Below are 19,199 nucleotides of genomic sequence, written 5' to 3' on the forward strand. Positions count from 1 at the left end.
TGTTCTGGGTCCCCATCCAGCAGGGACCTGCTGAATTCGGGTGGGAAGCTGCATTTCCTCTGTAAGGGGCCTCCCAGGAATCAGGAATGATAGAAATGCAGAAAGAATGACCCACACGCGGAACTGGTTCTGAATAGGACATTTATTGGAGAGGTTTTGCAGGAGGCCGGGCACTTTAAGTCCCCAGGCCGTTGGTGGCAGCTCGCTGCTCTGCTTGCCCCAAGCCTGTTAACTGCTCATCTGCCGTTGTGGAAGAATGCGGCCTTCTCCATGCTCAGATGGGAGCCCTTTTGAGAAAAGCACTAGGTACCCAGCTGGGGCCAGGCCAGGGGTGCGAGTGGGGCATGACCACGACTCTCTCAACTCCCTCAACTCCAAGCCTCCGAGTCTTGCCAGACTCCCCTAAGAAACCTGGCCAGCCACAGGCTTTGGGGCAAAAGGTAGGTTTCTCCCTTGGGGGTTCAGAAACTGAGGTCCTCACAGGTGCAGGTATAGGCCAGCTGGTCTTTTTTATCCTGCTTGGCTTCTTTAAGTGGATTTGTCCATCATGGCAGGGTGAGAGCAGAACAGTCCTGTGTTCCTTTTGGAGGTGACTGCAAATGGCTCTGCTTGGGGAGTTGTGGAGGGTCTTCTGATCTCTGAACATTCAGATTTGGGTGGTTAGAGAAGAGGCCATTCCTGGAGGCATCCAGCACGCACAGAGGGTGGTTATTTTTGATAAAACCAAGTAGTGGCAGGTGGAGCACGTGAAAGGAAGTTCTCCCCCACCCTGTCTTGTCCCTGATGGGCACCACCAGCCATGGGCAGTGCCCCCACACTTCCAGTGCTCTGGCGGGGCGGCAGGGGCAAGGAGGTCGGGGGCAGCAGACCTTGACTTGGTGATGTCTTTCAGCCTTGAATCAAAGCCTTGCTTTTCCAGGAGCAGGACACTGCTGCCTGAGCCAAGCTACTACATGGCATGGGTACCCCCTCACCCCAGAATCTGGGCTTTGGTGACAGCTGCCCCTCCTGTCCATTCTGGTCTGTGTAACCTCTCAGCCTGGGGAAAAAGCTCCTCTCCTCCCACCTGGGAACTGGTTGGATGAGTTTCCTGGGCCTCCCTCGTGAGGCCCCTTAGAAGGAAAGGCAGGGACCTGAGGGTGGGGGCGGGGCAGGTGCTGTGGGGTAGAGAGGGGCCCTCCTGGGCTCTGTGAGACAGGGAGCTGTGAGGGGAAGTGCAGGAGGCCCTGCTGTCTGAAGGGCTGGCTGCCTTTGAGAATTAACCTTGTTCTGTGAGTCTGTAAGGTGTGCCTTGGACATTTCTAACTTGTGTTGGTCAGGCGCCAGGCCCAACCAAGGTAAGCGTCCAGCACAGTGAGGGGTGTTCGCTGGAGCTCTTCTCGTGCTGTCCTGTCCGAGGGATGGGGAGGGCCAGGGCATTTGACCAATTGAAACAGTTCACAAAATGGGGCAGCTCACATTTACACACTTCTGGGCCTGGATGCTCATGCTTGGAATTGGAGAGGAAGTTGCGTTTGGAGGAGCCATCCTGCTGGCAGCCTTGCCCCCTAACTCTAACTTGCTTGGGGAGGGAAAGTGAGAATTTGGGGAAGGGAAAACCCCTCAGGTGGTAAGATGTACACTGACCCCTCCCCAAGCCCAGTGGGACTTACTGGCCTGAAACTCCAGTGAGAGATTCCCTTGCGCTTAAGCCCTGGTCTCAGTTTTCTAGAGTAGGTGTTCTTGTCCTTTTTTTAGAAGAATTTAATTCACATGTAGCTTGACAGAGTCATGTTTATTTGGGACTTCATTTGTCTCCCCTTCAGAGAAGTTGGAATCAGGTCTCATCTTTCTAGCAGGGGCTCCCTACGTCTCTCTTTCTCCTCCTTGAAGCTCTCTGAATAGCCAGCACTCTCTTGGGTTTCTGGATTCTTCTTGAGCACTCTGGTTACATGGCCGCGTCCTGCCATAGCCCCACATGGCAGTTTACCTTGTAGAGCTCCGTCTCCACCTGTCTGGGTAGTTGTCTGCAGGCCTGGCTCAGGTGTGTCCTTTCCCACAAAGCCATTGCCGATTCCTTCAGTCTGTCCTCAGCCTGCCTTCCAGCCTCGTGCTGCCAGCTGTCCAGCTCCTTGGGGGGGGGGGGGGGGGTCTGTGTCCTTTCGGGACTCAACTTTCCCTGGCACAAGCTCACTCCTCATCCAGGACTCAGCTAACGTGTCACCTCCTTTAAATCTGCCCCGTCCCTTAGGCAGCACTAGCTACTCTTAACAGTTTATGTGTTCCTACTTCTGTACCAGCATTCAAGGCACTGCTTTGTGGATAATCTATTTACGGGGCTTTTTTTCCTTCTAGAATTCAGTTCCTCAAAGACAGGGACAATGTCTTATTTGTTTCAGTATCCCCAGGGCCTAACAGGCATCATGCTCTGAAGTGTTGCTCCAAACGCAGGCAGTCTTGAACTTCCATGCTGCTCACACCACCACGCTGCCTCCTTTTGTTATTGATGCACTTGCCTTGTTCCTCCTGATAGAATATCAGCTCTTGGGAATGGGTTCTGTGTGTGATTTATCTTGGTATCTCCCACAAGGCTGCCACAATATCTCTGTGCAAAGCAGGTGCTTGAAAATACTTGCCCAGTGAACTCCGAAGCCTATGACTGCGGTCGGAAGTGTTATATGCAATAGTGTTATCCCGAAAGAGGGCAGGCATTACGTCACAAAGCGCTCCCTGCCTTGCTCCTTAGATCCAGCTCGGTAGGAGCAGAGCTAGGACTGGTTTTGAGCGGTGCTGGCTCGAGACCCTGGGCTCATGCATACACATCTGCTGCTTTCCCCTCTTTGATGTTATTCCCTGTGACTTAGAAAATGAGTGAACCCAGGACTTTTCCCAGGACCTTGCATCTTTGTCTTATGTCCTAGCTGTCCACATGTCCACTCTGAAAGCTGAGTTTTGTCTTTTCTTTAAAACCCAAGGACCAGTGTCCAGGATGGTTTTTATTGATCACTTATTTGTGCCTTTGCCACCTCACATTACCTGGAAGTCTGTTCCGGCTTAGGCCTGTTGTCCCCCATGGCTCTGTTCCTCTCCAGTTCCTAGCAGTACACGTCACCTGTCCCAGTGGAGCCCTGAGGAGTGTGCCCTGCCTGCTACAGCAAAGGACCCTGACTCAGTTATACTTCATCTTCTGGTTTGACCTTGTGTTGGGTGTGGATAGCAGAGTGTTTTTCCTTTCCAGCTGAAATGCTTTATATCTGTACTTAGAAGAACATGGCCTGAAGTGATGTTGGGATCACAGATGATGGATGGTTGGTAGTGGAGGCTTAGGCCATGTTGGTTTCCCGAGTTTAACATATATCTTTTGTTAATTTGAGATGTGGGTCAACATTTTAGACACAAATCATACAAAACCTCTTGTCTTACTTGCCTGTGGAACAAATAATAAGTTATCCATCATCATCATGCTTGCTACCATTTATGGTGGTCTCACTGTGTCAGATGTGCAAATTGCTTTACTTGTAGCTCAGCCTTGGGGTTGTTACTATTGCTGTGCTCATTTTGCAAATGAGAAACTTGAAGCTTGGTGAGGTCAAGTGATTTACCCAAGGACAAATCCAACCAGTAGAGTGGAGGAGCTGGGGTTCAAGCTGGGTCTACTTGACTCCAAAAGCTGTGCATCCATTTAGCGCATTTAACCTCTGGGCTCTGTGGACTCACGTGCACACACATGCTTGGGTATTAGCATAGCTCCTCCTCTGCTGAGAACTCAGGGGGACCTAATGGGCCTTTCTGTTCCCACTTGGTCCCCAGGGAGATTCTCCAGTGCCTTTGAACCTGATGCAGTAGTAATTGTAACTCCTGTTTCCTCCCTACCGCCACCCCAGCCTAGAGCAGCCCCTACAGCGGAGGCAACAAGATAGCTAAGTGGCAGGTCTGGGTCCCTGAATTTTGCTGATAAGGAGAGGTGGTCCTGTGAGCCTTTTTGACCGAGAAAAGAGAGAGGTGAGGTCTCTGGGAACATTGAATCCGTCTGAGACTTCTAGCACCGTCTTTTGTCTGCTCCATCTTCTGGGGACATTGTGTCTTTTCCCTGCTTAATGACAAGTAGTGCTGGGAGCCAAGTTGACCTATCCTGGCTGTGAGCAATAGCAATTTCTAATCAACAGTAATCGTTCTCATTTGCATTTAGTATGTGTCCATGTAAAACCTTCTGCTGGACTGTTTTTTTCTGGCATATTTGTAGAGGGAACTTACTGTAGTTCCTTATCTGAGCTCCAAAGTGGTCCGTTGGCCACTTTCCCTCTCCTCCCAGTTTTTTTATGGCTGGTCACTTAATATGTGGCATGGCAGGGAACTGTTCCCCTGTTCTAGGCCTTCGTCTGGGGCCAAGTAGGATGGCACTGGTGGGGTGAATGAGCAGTCACCACTCTTGGGTGCCTCTTGGCTGGTTGGAAACTTGCTGGCAGTGACTAATGTGGAAACCCACTGGTCTCGGAGACACTGGCTGCGGTCTTGACTTCTGCCCCCGTTTAGTTTTCACCTGATGAGGGAGTGGTGAGAGGTGCTCCAGGCACAGTGCTGCAGTCCTTCCGCAGGCATTTACTGAGCACCTAGTGTGTGTATTGCCCTCTGGGGTTGAAGGAAGAGTATGGGAGAGAAGGCCCACTGAGTTTTACTGTTTAGTCTAGGAGAAAAGCTTGCACATACGAACCCCTAAGGCCAAGTGTTTTCAGAGCTACTCAGGGCCATTAGAATTTAAATAATTAATTAGAATTTAAAGAAGTGTTTAGTATTAGTGTCTTCCAGCTGCTGTAACAAGCTCCACAAACTCAGTGGCTCAAAACAATATACATTTCTGATGTCACAGTTCTGGCGGTCAGAAGTTAGCCTGAGTCCCCAGGGCTGTGTTCTTTTGGAGGCCCCAGGGGAAATTTGTTTTCTTGTCTTTCCCAGCTGCCTACGGCTGCTGAGCTCCTCTGACTCGTGGTCCCTTTCCTCCATCTGCAGAGCCAGCAGTGTAGCATCTTCCAGTCTTTCTCTCTGCCCCTCTCCTTTTGTTGTCACATCAACTTCTGATTCCTGCTGCCTCCCTTTTGTAAGGACCCTTGTGATTATATCGGGCCTACCCAGATAATCGAGGATAATCTCCCCATCTCACGTTCCTTAACTTGAGCACATCTTCAGAGTCTCTTTTGCCACAGAAGCTAACACATACCCAGGGTTTACGATACGATTTTCTTGGGAAGGGGGGGGGGCATTCAGTCCACGGTAGTGTGTGTAGTGTGTGTGTTGAAGGGGTTGGAAATGGTTGGGGAGGCCTTTCTGCAGGAGAATTTGTGTAGGGAGAGAGGGCCCGGGACATAATCCAGGTTTGAGGAACGACACGAGCATATGTTGGGGTTGTGGGCCAGTGGGAACAGTGAGGGGGCAAGTGGTCTTCCCATTGAAACAAGATGCCGGGGGCTTTCCTCCCCTTCCAAGGCCAGGTGCAGGGAGTTTTCTGGACTTCGGTTTTTAGGCTCAGACTTCCTCCCAGAATTTAGGTGAGAGGGTTCTATTGGCAAACAAATCCTTTTCCATCCCAGCAGCTGTAGTCCTGCTTCGGAAACCGGCCACACTTGGTGTCCCCCCAGCTGTTCTTGGGTGGGGGGGTGGGGAATGACTTCCCGAGGGAAAATGAATTTGAGCCAGCTGGCCTGGGTTTGTGTGGCCCAGAAACCCTGGTCACACTGTTCACACAGACTCTGTGAGTCACGTTGCTCACATGGAGCACACTCACTCCCTGGGGAGCCTTCCGTTGTCCCTTCTTAGGGTGCTTAGTCCCTCCCCCAAGTCTCTGGGGAGGAAAGGGAGGGGCCAGAGTGAGGAAACTGCTTGGGGAAAGGGCCAAAGAGCCAGACCGCTCAGGGATCCTCCTGGGGAAAGCCTGGGCTTGTGAAAGGTGCCCTCCTGTTGGTGTGACCTCAGCTCTGCGACCCCCTGCTGGCCAGGGAGTGCTCACGGAGAGAAGGGCCTGAGGGGAGCAGTGGGAGCGCAAGGGCCAGAGCCGGGCTTCTGCTGGGGGCAGAGTTGGGAAACAGCCTGGCGTGGGGCGGTGCTGAGCTGTGGCAAGAACACAGCTGAGTGGTTCAGGATTTCAGTGGAGGTTCACCTTGCTCCTGCCCTGGAAAAGGCGGAAAAGTTGTGGATTTTCTCTGTCACTTCCTGCTGGTACCCTCCTGACAGTGGAGTTGGGAGATTGTTCTGGGGAAGGTCAAAGGCCATCTGGCTGCCCTGGTTTGGAGAGCCTTTGGAATGTCTGGGAGGTGTTTGCAGGTGAAAGATAAAAGAAGGCAGTCTGGAGTACCTGAAGAAGTACTTGGCCTGCGGCAGGTGCCTTGTGAACGTCTCCTCTTTCCTCCACTTGGGCTGATGGACTTTGGAGCAGTTGCCTTTGAAGGAACCCCCTGACTCCTGTCCTGCCCGCCTCTAAAGTAGGTGTGGTGTGTCGGCTTCCACTTCTTGGGTGTGGGGTGACAGGATGACGTCAGCCTCCTCCGCACCTGGACCCAGCCTCCCTGAACTGAGATGTTTTCTGGGGAGCCTCCAGAGTGCTGGCCCACATAGAGGGGGTCACCAACAAGTGGCCCTTCTCCCCTCCCACCTTCTCAGCCCACTGGTTGGGGAGGGAGGGCCAGTAGGGAATGTTGCTGAGTCCTGGGGATTCCCCAGGACCAGAGAAGCAGAGATTCTCCATCTTCAGAAGGTTCCAGGTGAGTGCCCCTGGGAGACTATTTTTTCTGAAGTTGGTTGGAAGCCATGTCCTGTTCCCTCAGTGACAAGAGGCCGAGGACAGAATGTGGGGGTGGGGGCTATTATGGGTTTTGGGTGGTGTCACTTTCTTGTTGGAGGCAGTGGTGCGGGTCAGATTGGGGGCATGCCCCGAGGCACCACTCTCCTCTGGGGAGAAGGATGGGGACGTAGCCCATCATCTGTGCTGGGAATCCTAGGGGCCTGCGGAAGCCTGCCTGCCTCCCTTCCTCGGGATATTCAGGGAAGGTCCTTGGGAGGTGGGGCCAATAACCTCCACAAGTGTGGGTGGAGTAACGGTGGGGTTATGTTTAGAGAAAGTTTAAAAAAACAAACAAACTGATTTCCCTTCCTCTCCTGCCCCCTGGACCCTTAAAGGTGTGTGTCTGAGTAGTTTCTTGGGCCCATCAAAGGAAAAGATCTGGAACCTCGTCAAAGAGGGCTTCACAGGCTTGGGATTTGAGATAGAGAGTTTTCGGGAAGAATGATTTACTGATTGATTAACTGGATTGATTCATGTTGAGAGAGGGGAGAGGGCACAGCTGGGGGACACTTAAGGGAACTAGAGACCTGGTGTCACAGGATGGGGTGGGCATGGGATCTGGCTGGAGGGTTCGGCTTCTGCCTCCCTGTCAGCTCTTTCTCTAGGCTTCCACTTCCCCAGCGCCGTGTTGTCCAAGATGACTTTGACGACCTGAGTTCTAATCTTGGCCTGGGGGTGGATCTTACAATTTGGGGCAGTGCTCAGTGGGGAGGAAGGAAAGGTTGGCTCTGCCCCAGGGCATGTGGGCAGCTAGCTATTAGGTTGGTGCAAAAGTAATTGCGGTTTAAAAGGTGAAAAATAATTGACAAGAACCGTAATTACTTTTGCACCAACCTAATTCTTTAGCCGTCTCTGTGAGAGTCTGAACTGCACACCGTCATGGTCGGGAGCAGGCTTTTAGGACCAGGAGGCACTCACCCTGAGTGTGGTGTCTCTTTTCTGTCATCGTCAAATGGTGTCTACTCAGTCCCCACCTGCACTGTGCCTTCTGTGCTCTCACTGCCCCGTCTGCTCCTCGTCCCTCCCTGCCTGGGTCTCTACATTCTTTCCCAGTCTTCCTGCCGGGGAGAGAAAACCTTGTGATCCCGCATCTCCTGCTCACGGCTCTGCATTGCCCATCATCTGAGGAATTACAGACTGACCTCATGCTCGACCCCTTCTCCATGACCTGTGATCCTTTGACCTGGAATCTGTATTTTTACCATGTTGTTCTAACCAGGAGGGTAAAAGGCCAGAAGTCACATGGTAGCAGGTCTAGAAATAGCCTGAAGGAATCTTAACACTCAGCCTTTTACCTCCATGGGCCTTTGTGGGGCAAATGAAGTGTCACATTAAAAACTCTGATCTTTTAATTTTAAGTCTTAGTATGTCCCTAGGGCTTATGCTGAGGCAAAGCCCTGGCACCCAGGGCTGTGACTAATCCTTTGCCTGTGTCCCTGGCTGGTGTGAAATCTGTTAGGGAGGCAGGGGCAGGGAGCATAAGCACTAGAGCCTGAGTTCAAATCCAGGCTCTACCACATGCTACTCTTGTGACCTCCATTTCTGCATCTGTAAAATGGGCACAATAATAGTATCTACCTCAGAGTTGTTTTGAGATATAAGTGGCTTGCTATGTCTATAGCACTTAGAACATTTTAGCTGTTAGGGTTAGTTTTAGCCCCAGATTTTGGCAGGGGCACTACTTTGAAAATGTAGCTTGGTTTGCAGGCAGATGGCTATGTTCAATCGGAGATCATTTCTCCAAGTAGAAAAGATGCTTTAGCTTCTGCGTGTGAAGTGTGCTTATGTTGCCATGGGGTCCCCGAAGAGTGACCTCAGAAGGTACCCTTTAGAGATAAATCTTCCGGAGACAGTATGTATGGGGTGGCATGGGCTGTGACTAATCCTTTATTTTAAGGCTATGGCCTGGCCGGCTGTGAAATCCATTTGGGACCTGGGACCTTTTCCATTTAGCATCCTCTGGCTGACTGACCCCAGGGCTGATCTGGGAAAGGTCTTAGGCCGTACATCCCCTGCCCCATGGTTCCAGCTGGGACCGACAGGTGCAGGGTCCCTAGCTTTGCAATATGCTTTGAAGGCCACCAGAGTCCCACAGGGCTGGGGGTTAAGGCCTGGGGTGGAGTACCGGTCTTTGTCTTTCTTGGTGCTGAAATGACATGGTGGAACCCTGCCAGCTGGTTCTCTAGAAAGGCCTAGCTGGTTCATTTTAAAGGCTCTTGAGGAGGGAGGACAAAGCAGTAATGATGCATTTCCCAAGGGGCTCTCCTCTAGATGCTCAGTTTCCCCAAGATGAATGTTAATTAATCCTCCTTTTGTTGCATCTGACTGGAGGGAATGCAGGACTGGCCCTAGTGCTGCCACTGTGTCCTCATCTGCAAACAGGGAGGGGCTCACATAGTGCACCTCAGGGGTGACCCCCCCCCCCCCCACACACACACCTGAGACACAAAGTGACGAAGCACTGAGAGGGTCCTTGCTGGGCTAGTGTGGATGGTAAATAGGTCTGTGCTCCTGACTTATCTCAGTAGAAGCACCAGTTTGTTCACCATCATTATTCATTTGCCATATCACTCATGGCCTCGGCCCTTAAGCCACTTACAGTCTAGGGTAGGGTAAGGGGTCTCAAACTAGTCAGTCTCACCAGTGAGTGCTAGAGTAGGCGTTACCCTGTGGTTCTCTAATTATGCAGAAGGTGCCTCAGGTTTGGTTTCTGGGAGGTTTCTAGAGGGAGGTTTGGCTTCTATTCTGAGACCTGAGGGTTGGGGATAAGCCAGACAGGTTGGGTGGTATGGCATGAGATAGATGGAGAGGAAATAATGTCCAGGCAGAGAAAACATTTGCAGAAGCCAGAGGCTGGGCACAGGTCTGGGTGCTGGTTTCAGGTTGGGGCAGAGGCACAGAAAACCAGGGGGCAAATTCACAGTTACTAGAGTCATGGCACCTTCTAGATCCTTCTCCTCATAGCTCTCTGTGGTCTGGTAGCTTTTGAGCCCTAAAACTAGGGATGGAAGGCTTTGGGTCAGTGGAGCTGGAGACATGCTCTGGAACTTTTTTCCGTGGAAACAGCAATCAAATGTATATTCTGGGAAGTGGTGTTGGTGAGCCCTGGTCCTTGGGGTTGGGGGTGCAGAGTGCCCCTGTCCTTCTCAAAGGCTACAGCCCCTCCCCTGACTTGCGGCTCCAAGAGGGCCTACAGGTGAGCTCCACCATCTGTTCAGGAAATGAAGTCCACCTGAGGCTGTGTTTGCCTCACCTGGGAGCAGCTTCCTGTTTGCTGTGCTGCCCTGACTGAGCCATGATGGGAGAAGCTTAGGGAGACTCACTGGTGGCTCAGCCCTGGGGAATTTCCTGTGCCCTAGGAGCCACGGTGAGTCACGGGCAGGGGCTAATGTGGCCTCAGCCTTTGTACCATCTCTTCTGCCTGCCCCGTCAGTATCCATGAGGTTTCATGGTTTGTGGTGCAGCCACTGGCAGGCACCCCAGAGATTTTGCAATCTCAGGAATAATATTACTCTCTGGCATGTGCGTCCTCTTAGATTATAAGAGCCAGATCTTTGCTATTCTTGTCTGGTGTCCCCAGCACAGGACCTGACAGGTGAGTAGTTGTGCTTTTTATTTTTTTATTTTTTTATTGGGGAAGGGAACAGGATTTTATTGGGGAACAGTGTGTACTTCCAGGACTTTTCCAAGTCAAGTTGTCCTTTCAGTCTTAGTTGTGGAGGGCGCAGCTCAGCTCCAGGTCCAATTGCCATTGTTAGTTGCAGGGGGCTCAGCCCACCATCCCTTGCGGGAGTCGAACCGGCAACCTTGTGGTTGGGAAGACACGCTCCAACCAACTGAGCCATCTGGCCACCCGGGAGCTGAGCGACAGCTCATTGACTTCATTCTAGTTGCGGAGGGCGCAGCTCGCTGGCCCATGTGGGAATCAAATGGCAGCCCCATTGCCCAGAGCTTGCGCTCTAACTGAGCCACCCGTCCAGCCCAGCACTTGTGCTTTTTGACAACTACCATTATCATCACTGTTTTGATGGTTTGTGGAGCCCTTGCCCTGTGCCAGGCACCAACCTCAGAGCTGTGCGTACAGCAGGTCGCTGCGTCCTGGGAGGACACAGCTCTGGGGCAGATGCTGCGCAGCTGAGGCTCTGAGAGGCCAGTGACTTGGGATTCCATCAGAAGGCACCCCGACTTGGGCTCCGACAGAGATGCCCTCTTTGCTTTTCTGAGGCCTCAGGTTTCTGAGCCCTTATTGCCCCGGATGTGGTCCACCTCTCTTCCACCCTGGGAAAGATGAAGGTGGAGCTTTTGAACGCAGGAAGGACGGTTACTTGGGCATCCTTGTAGGTGCTCCTAGGGTCTGAGGGAAGGGACTTCGTGGGCATTCAGAGTTGTTTCTTTAAAATGGTGGTAACATACACATAAGATAAAATTGACGTTTTAACCAGTCTTAAGTGTATGATTCAGTGGCATTAATTCCATTCACATTGTTGTGCATTTGTCACTACCAGTCCATCCGCAGAACTTTTTTTATCTTGTAAAACTGAAACTACACACATTAAACAGTAACTCCCCATGCTCCTCCCCCACCTTGCCGCTGGCTGCCACCCTTTTACTTTCTCTTTCTGTGAGGACTCAGTTTGACCCTTTGTCGCTCCTGTCCAGAATCTCGCCGGAGTGCTCCCGCCAGGCAGCGATGCCAGGATGCCCGTCTCTGCCTCCCTCCGCCAGGACGGCAGCCAGGAGCGGCCGGTGAGCCTGACCTCCACCGCGTCCTCGTCGGGCTCGTCCCGGGACAGCCGAGGTGCCATGGAGGAGCCCAGTGGCCCCGAGGCCTTAGCTGAAAATGGGGAAGCAGGCTCCTCGCGCGGCCGGCATCCCCCCAACAACAGCAACTCCAGCAGCTGGCTGAACAAGAAGGGACCCTTATCCCCATTCAACAGCCGGGCGGCAGCGGCGCCTGCGCACAAGCTCAGTTACCTGGGCCGCGTGGTGCGGGAAATCGTGGAAACCGAGCGCATGTACGTGCAGGATCTGCGCAGCATCGTGGAGGTGAGTGAGGCCCGTGGCGCTTCAGAGCTGAGGCCTGGAGGGTGCCTGCTCATGTCCTCGCTGGGCTGGCCTGGCCCTGGTGGCCCATTTCTCTCGCGTAAACCTACTTCCACATGGGAAGGGCAGTTCTCCATGGCACCTTTATTTCAGAAGGTGTGCTTCCCATGGAGTGGTGGGGACGCCTCCCTGCCCCCGTCCTGGGGAAGCCGCAGGCTGCTCACAGTACCGGATGACTCTGGGTCAGATCGTTCTCTCAGGCCGGCGGAACTGCCCGCACATTCCTGGGGAGTAGGCCCTTTGCCAAGGGGGGCGGGAGGGCTCCTGTGCTCAGGGGAGACTGAAGGAGGTGAAGAAACTGGACCCTGACAGTCTGTTCCCAGATCCTTGCTCTGTTTCCTAGCTGTGGGGTCTCGGGCAGGTGAGTAACTCCCTGAACCTCAGGTGCCTCATTGTAAAGTGAAGGTGTACCTGCCTAGAAGGGCCATGGAGGCGAAGCCTGTCCCACTGTGCAGGGTTCACAGGAGAAGGTGGCTGTGTGGTTGTCACTGAGGAAGCTGCCCGAAGCAGAGGGAGGTGTATTGTTTTCCAGGGCGGCTGTAACAAATACCACAAACTGGGGGGCTTAAGATGCAGAAATGTAGTCTGTCTTGGTGTAGGAGGCCAAGATGTTGGCAGGGTTGGTTCCTTCTGAAGGCTCTGAGGGAGAATGTGTCCCAAGCCTCTCTCCCAGCTTCTGGTGGCTCCCGGCCATCCTCGGTGTTCCTTGGCCTGGAGCTGCATCACCCCCTCTCTGCCTCCATCTTCCCATGGCCTCCTTCTCTGTGTCTCTCTGTGACTGATCCTCTAATAAGAACACCAGTCATTGGATTTAGAGCCCACCCTAAATCCAGTATGGTGTCATCTCGAGATCCTAAACTAGTTACATCTGCAAAGACCCATTTCCAAATCAGGTCACATTCTGAGGTGTCAAGTGTATATTATTTTGGGGGAGCTATCCAACCCAGTATGGTAGGTGATGTCTGTGAAATCGCAGCTGTAAAATGCAGTACCGAAATGAGGTGTGGCTGGGGGGACAGGATTGTGCCAGGAGGGGCTGGGCTCTGACGCCTGTCTCCGTGCAGGATTACCTCTTGAAGATCATTGACACACCTGGGCTGCTGAAGCCAGAACAAGTCAGCGCTCTCTTTGGGAACATAGAAAACATCTACGCACTGAACAGGTATGGAGTAGGCTTGGCATGCACCATGTTCCACCTGTGAGACCCATCTCGGGGCCTAGGGAGGAACCCTGGGGGTCTTTGGCCTCGTGGACCAGGACTTTTGGGCCCAAGCTGGATCTCTGAGGGTGGGGAAGGGTGGTCCATCCCTATACAAAGGTATGGTTAGCTCCCTGAAGGAGAGAAGACGTGTGGGACCATGTGCTCTGGGGCCGATGTGCTTCCTGACAGGCAGGGAGATCATCTGAGGCCACGTGCATGTTGGGTCCAGCCTGGGCCAGCACTGCCACCACCCCCCGGCCCCCAGGGAACTGCTGGACCCTTGCACACGATGCTCTTCCCTCTGTCCATTTATGGCCCCTTTGTCCCTCTCATCTTTGTCCCCCACTTGCACATCTCTTAATTTCTTGTCCATCTCCCTGCTGACCTCATGGAAGTCAGGGCTCCTAGAGGAGATCTGACCTGTTAGGAGAATGCACAGGCCAGGCCCGATGGGCGGGGGGAAGCTAAGCAAGGCCTGGCGAGGCGCTGCTTCAGGGCGGAGGGGCTCCTTGCGGATCTGGTGTGTGCCACTTGGGCCTGATAAGGGAAAGGGCACTGATCAGGAGGAGCAGAGCTTGGGGTAGTGCGGATAGTTCCGGAGGAACCTTACCCCAGACTCCTTAAGATGGGCAGAGGGACTTCCTGCTGTGCGAGCTGGAGAAGTCTAGGAGGGAGAGCTGGACTGGGTGGTGGGAGGTTGGGAAAAGAGAGGGAGCTGAGGGGGAGGAAGCAAGGGGAGCACCATTTCTAGGGTGTCCTGTAGCACCCCATTAAGAACAAGCGGTGCTGGGACTCTGTCTTTCCTTTTCCCACATCCTTCTGAACTGGGGCCTTGGTTCTTTTTCAAGTCCCCTCTCTTTCTTCTTCCTCCTTTAATCTCTGCATTTGTGTTTCACTCCTTCTGCCTGCAGAGGAGCTGTATCCCCTCCCGAGGTGGGTACTGGTGTCCCCTCCCTCTCTTGCTTGCTGAGCACGTGGGTCTCCTTTCCCCATCTTTGCAGTGGTGCTGGATGCTTTCTGTGGTTGCTGCCCTAGGCAGGGCTCGCTTTGAGGGTAGAAGCCCCGACTCTTTGGCATGACACCAGGGCTGATTGTGTATCTGGGCACGAGGAGGTGGGCGGGGGCATGGTTTGTGGGTAGCTGTGGAGGCTGCCAGCGGTCCCAGGTCTGATCACCACTCTCCCTCACCCAGCCAGCTACTCAGAGACCTGGATAGCTGCAATAGTGACCCTGTGGCTGTGGCCAGCTGCTTTGTGGAAAGGGTAAGAAGGGCGAGGTCCTTGCCTGGTCCAGCTCTGCTGGGGGCTCAGTGGGATAGGAGCTCCCACCTTCAGTGGACACCTGAGCCCTGGGGGCTCCTTTCCAGGGGAAGTGCTGGGTACCCTGTCGGGAATGGGAAGGGTATTCTGGGGTAGAGCCAGGGGGTGCTGGGTAGATGGCATGTCCTAGACAGATGGATACAAAGATGGATCTGCAGACACGGGGAAACGGGGGCAGAGTTGCTCTGGGGACCGGGGGCATGCCTTTGGTTTTCACCTGGGTTTATAGTCAAATGGGAATCTCCCTGAAATCACTCTTTTTGGTGTACCCTTAGAGCCAAGAGTTCGATATCTACACCCAGTATTGCAACAACTACCCCAAGTGAGTAATTGGGGTGGAGATGGGAGGCAGAGCCATTTGGTGAGTCTGGAGCACCCCGCCTCCCATGTAGACCTTCTCAGGTGGTGACGGCCCCTTCCCCACTCCCAGCTCTGTGGCCGCTCTGACGGAGTGCATGCGGGACCAGCAGCAGGCCAAGTTCTTACGGGACCGGCAGCAGCTGCTGCAGCACTCGCTGCCCTTGGGCTCCTACCTGCTGAAGCCAGTGCAGCGCATCCTGAAGTACCACCTGCTGCTCCAGGTAACCCGAGTACATGGGGGCTGGGGCGGGGCGGGGCCTTGGAGCCTGGGCTCAGCCCCTGTCTCCCACGCAGGAAATTGCCAAGCATTTCGATGAGGAAGAGGATGGCTTCGAGGTCGTGGAGGATGCCATCGACACCATGACCTGCGTGGCCTGGTACATCAATGACATGAAGAGGAGGCACGAGCACGCAGTCCGACTCCAGGTGCCCTGGGGCGATGCAGGGCTTGGGAGAGGGCATGTGGCCGCCCTGCAGGGGTGAGCTGAGGGCTGCTGTCCTGCGGAGAGGGCTCCTCTTGGGGGACTCAGTGGTGGCTGCATCTCTGGGAGCCTCCTGAGGTCTTGTGCGGTCCCCAGGATGGTCATGAGCAGCCTGACCCTGGGGGTTGGGGCTTCTCTGCTGCAGGAGATTCAGTCGCTGCTCATCAACTGGAAGGGGCCGGACCTGACCATCTACGGGGAGCTGGTCCTGGAGGGCACGTTCCGTTTGCACCGTGTGCGCAGTGAGAAGACGTTCTTCCTCTTTGACAAAGCGCTGCTCATCACCAAGAAGCGGGGCGACCACTTTGTCTATAAGGGTCACATCCCGGTAACCAGGCCACAGCCTCCCCTCCTTGCCCTCCTCATCCGGCCCCGGGGCGGTGTGGACGCAGCTCCATCCTTTTGCGGTTCCCCTGCCCGCTGCCCCTTCCCTCACTGTGCTGGACGGCCCTCTCCCTGTCGCAGTGCTCCTCCCTGATGCTGATCGAAAGCACCCGAGACTCCCTGTGCTTCACCGTCACCCACTACAAGCACAGCAAACAGCAGTACAGCATCCAGGTGAGAGCGGCCTGGGCCACTCGGGCTGGGGCAGACCTGCGCCTCTGCTGGCTTAGCTGCTGAGCCTCAGGGTCTCCCTCTGAAGGCGGGGGTCACTGTGGGCACCTCTCAGGCGGGGTAGCTGCACAGAGGCCCCAGCAGGCGCCCTCTTTGCACCCCCACCCCGCTCGGCAGAAGCAAGGCTCATGCCGCATGGCTCCAGGCATGTGGTAACCCCTTTTCCCTCTCCCTTGGGTCCTCCCAGGCCAAAACAGTGGAGGAGAAACGAAACTGGACTCACCATATCAAGAGGCTCATCCTGGAGAACCACCACACCACCATCCCCCAGAAGGTTGGTTCCGGGGGCACCCCCACCCCCAGCTCCTGATGGGGTACAGGGAGAGATGGTATCCTTCAGAGCCAGCTGTGGGGGGTCTACCGGGGCCTCACCCTCTGGACATTGGATCCGCTGGACAGTGGGAGTCAGTTCAGCAGATGCCACAGGCCTCAGCACAGCACTGCGGGGTGTTCTGGAGCAGCAAGAGCGAGTCCGTGGGCTGAGGGAGGCATGGCATGTGGCAAGAGAGTAACTGGTGGGTTTCCTTCCCTTCCAGGCCAAGGAAGCCATCTTGGAAATGGATTCCTATTGTAAGTGGACACGTTCTGCCTGCTTTGTCCCGAATTGTGAGCTGCTTGCTCTAGGTCAGGCTGCATGCTGGGGAAGCTTGCTTGACACTTACATTCCAGGGAGCAAGGAGGATGGGGCAGCTCCTTTTGTCAAGGCCTGGGGTCTGCTGTGAGACCAGGGGTGCAGTACTGCTGACCTGGGCACTCTTGGGGCCTGATGCTCCCAAGTGGCCGAGAAAGGAGCTTGGGACGTTTGTGGCCCCTGGAGTTGGAGTGGGCAGCGGAGGTGTGGTTGGGGGTGGGCAGCGTCCAGGCCAAGGCTGAAGTATCCCAAAGGCCTGATTGTCTCTCCTGGGTGCAGATCCCAGTCGGTACCGCTACAGCCCAGAGCGCCTGAAGAAGGCGTGGCCCTCCCAGGACGAGGAGTCCACCCACGTACCCCAGGGGCGCCGGCAATCTGGTAAGGGATGGGCTGTGTGGGCAGAGGGGCCAGGTGGGGGACTGTTTGCAGCAGCGTTTGGCGCTGGCTGTCAGCTCTCCAGAAATGCTAGGAAAGAGCAGGATGGGCATGTGTGGGATGTCCTCTCTGCATGTAGGTACCTTTGGGCCCTTCTTGCCCACCAGGCTTGGGCAGCCCACCTTTTCCAGGGCCCTCGGAAGGCTTGTTTGCTCAGGCCTGGGTACCTCTTCTTAGCTCCCCTGCAACTGAAACCTCCCTCCTTCACCACTTGGAATACTGGGAGTCAGCCAGGAGTAACGCTCGGACATCATGCATGGGCCCCAGCCCAGCTGTGGAACAGCAGAGGCAGGACGTGGGGAAAACAAGTTAGCCTTCAAGTGGCACCAAACCCAGACAGGAAATATTTACTTTGGGTCTCAGGGAAAAAAGTTCCATTTTCCTCTCCTGGGTTTTCTTCCATGACAGGCTTGCTGCTATGTACTCGGAGTTATTGGAGTGAATCATCTAGTGAAAAAGAGAAGACCTTGCTTTTATGCTTAGCTCTCGTGGTGATGGGTGTCTGTTTTCTACATCTGTTTTTACTCTGCCCTTCAGTCTGAGGCCCAGGGATAGATTCGGCTTCAGCTTGGTATCTGCCAAACGTATTCATGAGGTGGCAGTTGGAGTGAGAAGTGTCTTAGAGAACCCCGGAGAGAAAGATTCTGGGGTGACTGGGAGCAGTGTCCCTTGGATCTCTGCAGTGCGTCGAGTGTCGACTGGCCATGACCCACGGGTTGGTGTATAGACTTTGGTGTTCTAGGAGATGTCTAGAAAGGCTTTGTGGTTTTATTTTGTTTGGTATTGCTCCCAGTGGATCTTGAACCCTAGGCAAACTTGTCATGGTTGGAAAATTTCATGGTGCTATATGCCAAAGCCCCAGATTGGCGGTGTTACTTCCTAAGTCTCCGGCCCTCGCAGCTTCCTTCTGTTTTCTTCAATAATTCCTTTCTTGTCCCTCTAGCAGTCCCCTTTAACCTGCCATAGCTTTAAATTGGAAGCTTCTGGCACACGGACGTGTTCAGTGAGGGATGGCAGTAGTGGTGATAGTAATAGTAATATTACATGTCATCCGTCAGTACGCAAACTAGCTATCAAGGCACTCAGGAAATGAGCCGTTTCAGAGCTTAAGTTTCCACATGGCTGAGGTTTTAGCCTGGAAACTCTAAAAGAGTTGGGCTTTGCTTACGTGCTTGTTTCTGTGTTTTAGTTTTAACCATTATGAAAGAGACATCTTTCTAAAACATGCTTCATACCCATGACCCTTTAAAATAGAGGATGATGCTGACTGCTTTTGAACTTTGAATTTTTCTGGAGTCAGAACAACGGCATTACTGTGGAGTTTGAACTGCTAGACTCTCCAGGGCCCCCAGGATGGGGGCAGGGGACTGTGGGTTGCCGTAGAGACAGCCCGCTTTTGAGGTGTTGTGTCCATCTTCACACTGAAGAGTGTGCGTTCTCATCTGTCTTAGCGTGCTTGCCCGTGGTGTCCCGTCTTCCCACTTCTGCCTGTTAGAAATCAGTTGATCAGACTTGTGAGAAGTGTGTGTGAAAGCGGGCCAGGAAGTCGCTGAGAGGGAGGACGTGGGCCCTCTCTGGGCCCTCTGGGTTAGTCCTCTGCCTGTGGGCCTTTCCTGCTTTCTATTTCCAGAGGGCTGAGATGGGCAGATAACTGCACTGTATGGATAAGTAGGATGCTATTGTCATTTGTCACTTGTTTTAAAATGAAAGAGTTGAGCGTTTTATATTTCTCGCTTTAAAAACAATGAGATGTTTCCTTACATTGTCCAGATTGTGTGTGTGCATCTCAGTAGAAAAAAAGTTCTTCGATCTTACCCCCCTGCCCAGGAAATAGCTACGAGACCTCAGAAGACTTTCCTTCAGCCCCAGGTCTAGAGGGGGCCTCCCACTTAGCGCCAGTTAGGCAAGGACAGTATGGCCCAAGGCCAAGGCTTGAGAGAGAGGTCCCTTGACACGTGTCCTCTTATCCCTGCCTGCCTGTCTCAGGTCTGTCCCCAGAAAGGCTGGGGTACAAGGTGGTGACACCATCGACCTAATGAATGTGTTTTGTATCTTGTTCCCAGAGTCTGGTCAGCCCCCGTACAGCCGGGCAACACTCCCCAGCAGGCAGCGAGGCTTCCTGGTGCCAGGCCTTAAGGGCCGTAGAAAGTCCGGTGCGACCTCTGCTTTCCAGCTGGGGTGCTGTGAGGGGGCTTGGCCTGGGCTGATGGGCTCATTGCGGAGAGGGTGGGGCTTGAGGTGG

The 19,199-nt window shown here is 53.9% G+C and overlaps 1 protein-coding gene across 19 annotated transcripts in view; it reads left to right on the top strand.

Moving 5' to 3' along the window:
- The window catches only part of PLEKHG3 (pleckstrin homology and RhoGEF domain containing G3), a 39,147-nt gene that overhangs the window by 12,828 nt on the left and 7,120 nt on the right, over positions 1–19,199 (top strand). For 5 of the 19 annotated variants that reach the window (XM_074327362.2, XM_074327366.2, XM_074327363.2 and 2 more), the window contains exons 2-12: positions 11,471–11,857; positions 12,979–13,076; positions 14,308–14,377; positions 14,710–14,756; positions 14,865–15,015; positions 15,089–15,220; positions 15,422–15,604; positions 15,742–15,834; positions 16,079–16,165; positions 16,428–16,461; positions 16,802–16,900. In XM_074327362.2, the coding sequence (XP_074183463.1) occupies positions 11,510–11,857; positions 12,979–13,076; positions 14,308–14,377; positions 14,710–14,756; positions 14,865–15,015; positions 15,089–15,220; positions 15,422–15,604; positions 15,742–15,834; positions 16,079–16,165; positions 16,428–16,461; positions 16,802–16,900 (1,342 nt within the window). In that variant the 5' untranslated portion in view covers positions 11,471–11,509. Of the gene's footprint in view, positions 1–223; positions 441–6,344; positions 6,453–6,577; positions 6,732–11,470; positions 11,858–12,978; positions 13,077–14,307; positions 14,378–14,709; positions 14,757–14,864; positions 15,016–15,088; positions 15,221–15,421; positions 15,605–15,741; positions 15,835–16,078; positions 16,166–16,427; positions 16,462–16,801; positions 16,901–19,020; positions 19,111–19,199 lie in introns of those variants that run through there. The other 14 variants (XM_019733317.3, XM_019733316.3, XM_019733320.3 and 11 more) reach the window with 9 other exon arrangements.

Source organism: Rhinolophus sinicus, chromosome 3 (genome assembly GCF_057876585.1).
Source record: "Rhinolophus sinicus isolate RSI-liver-muscle chromosome 3, RSI-T2T, whole genome shotgun sequence".
NCBI classification, from domain to species: Eukaryota; Metazoa; Chordata; class Mammalia; order Chiroptera; family Rhinolophidae; genus Rhinolophus; species Rhinolophus sinicus.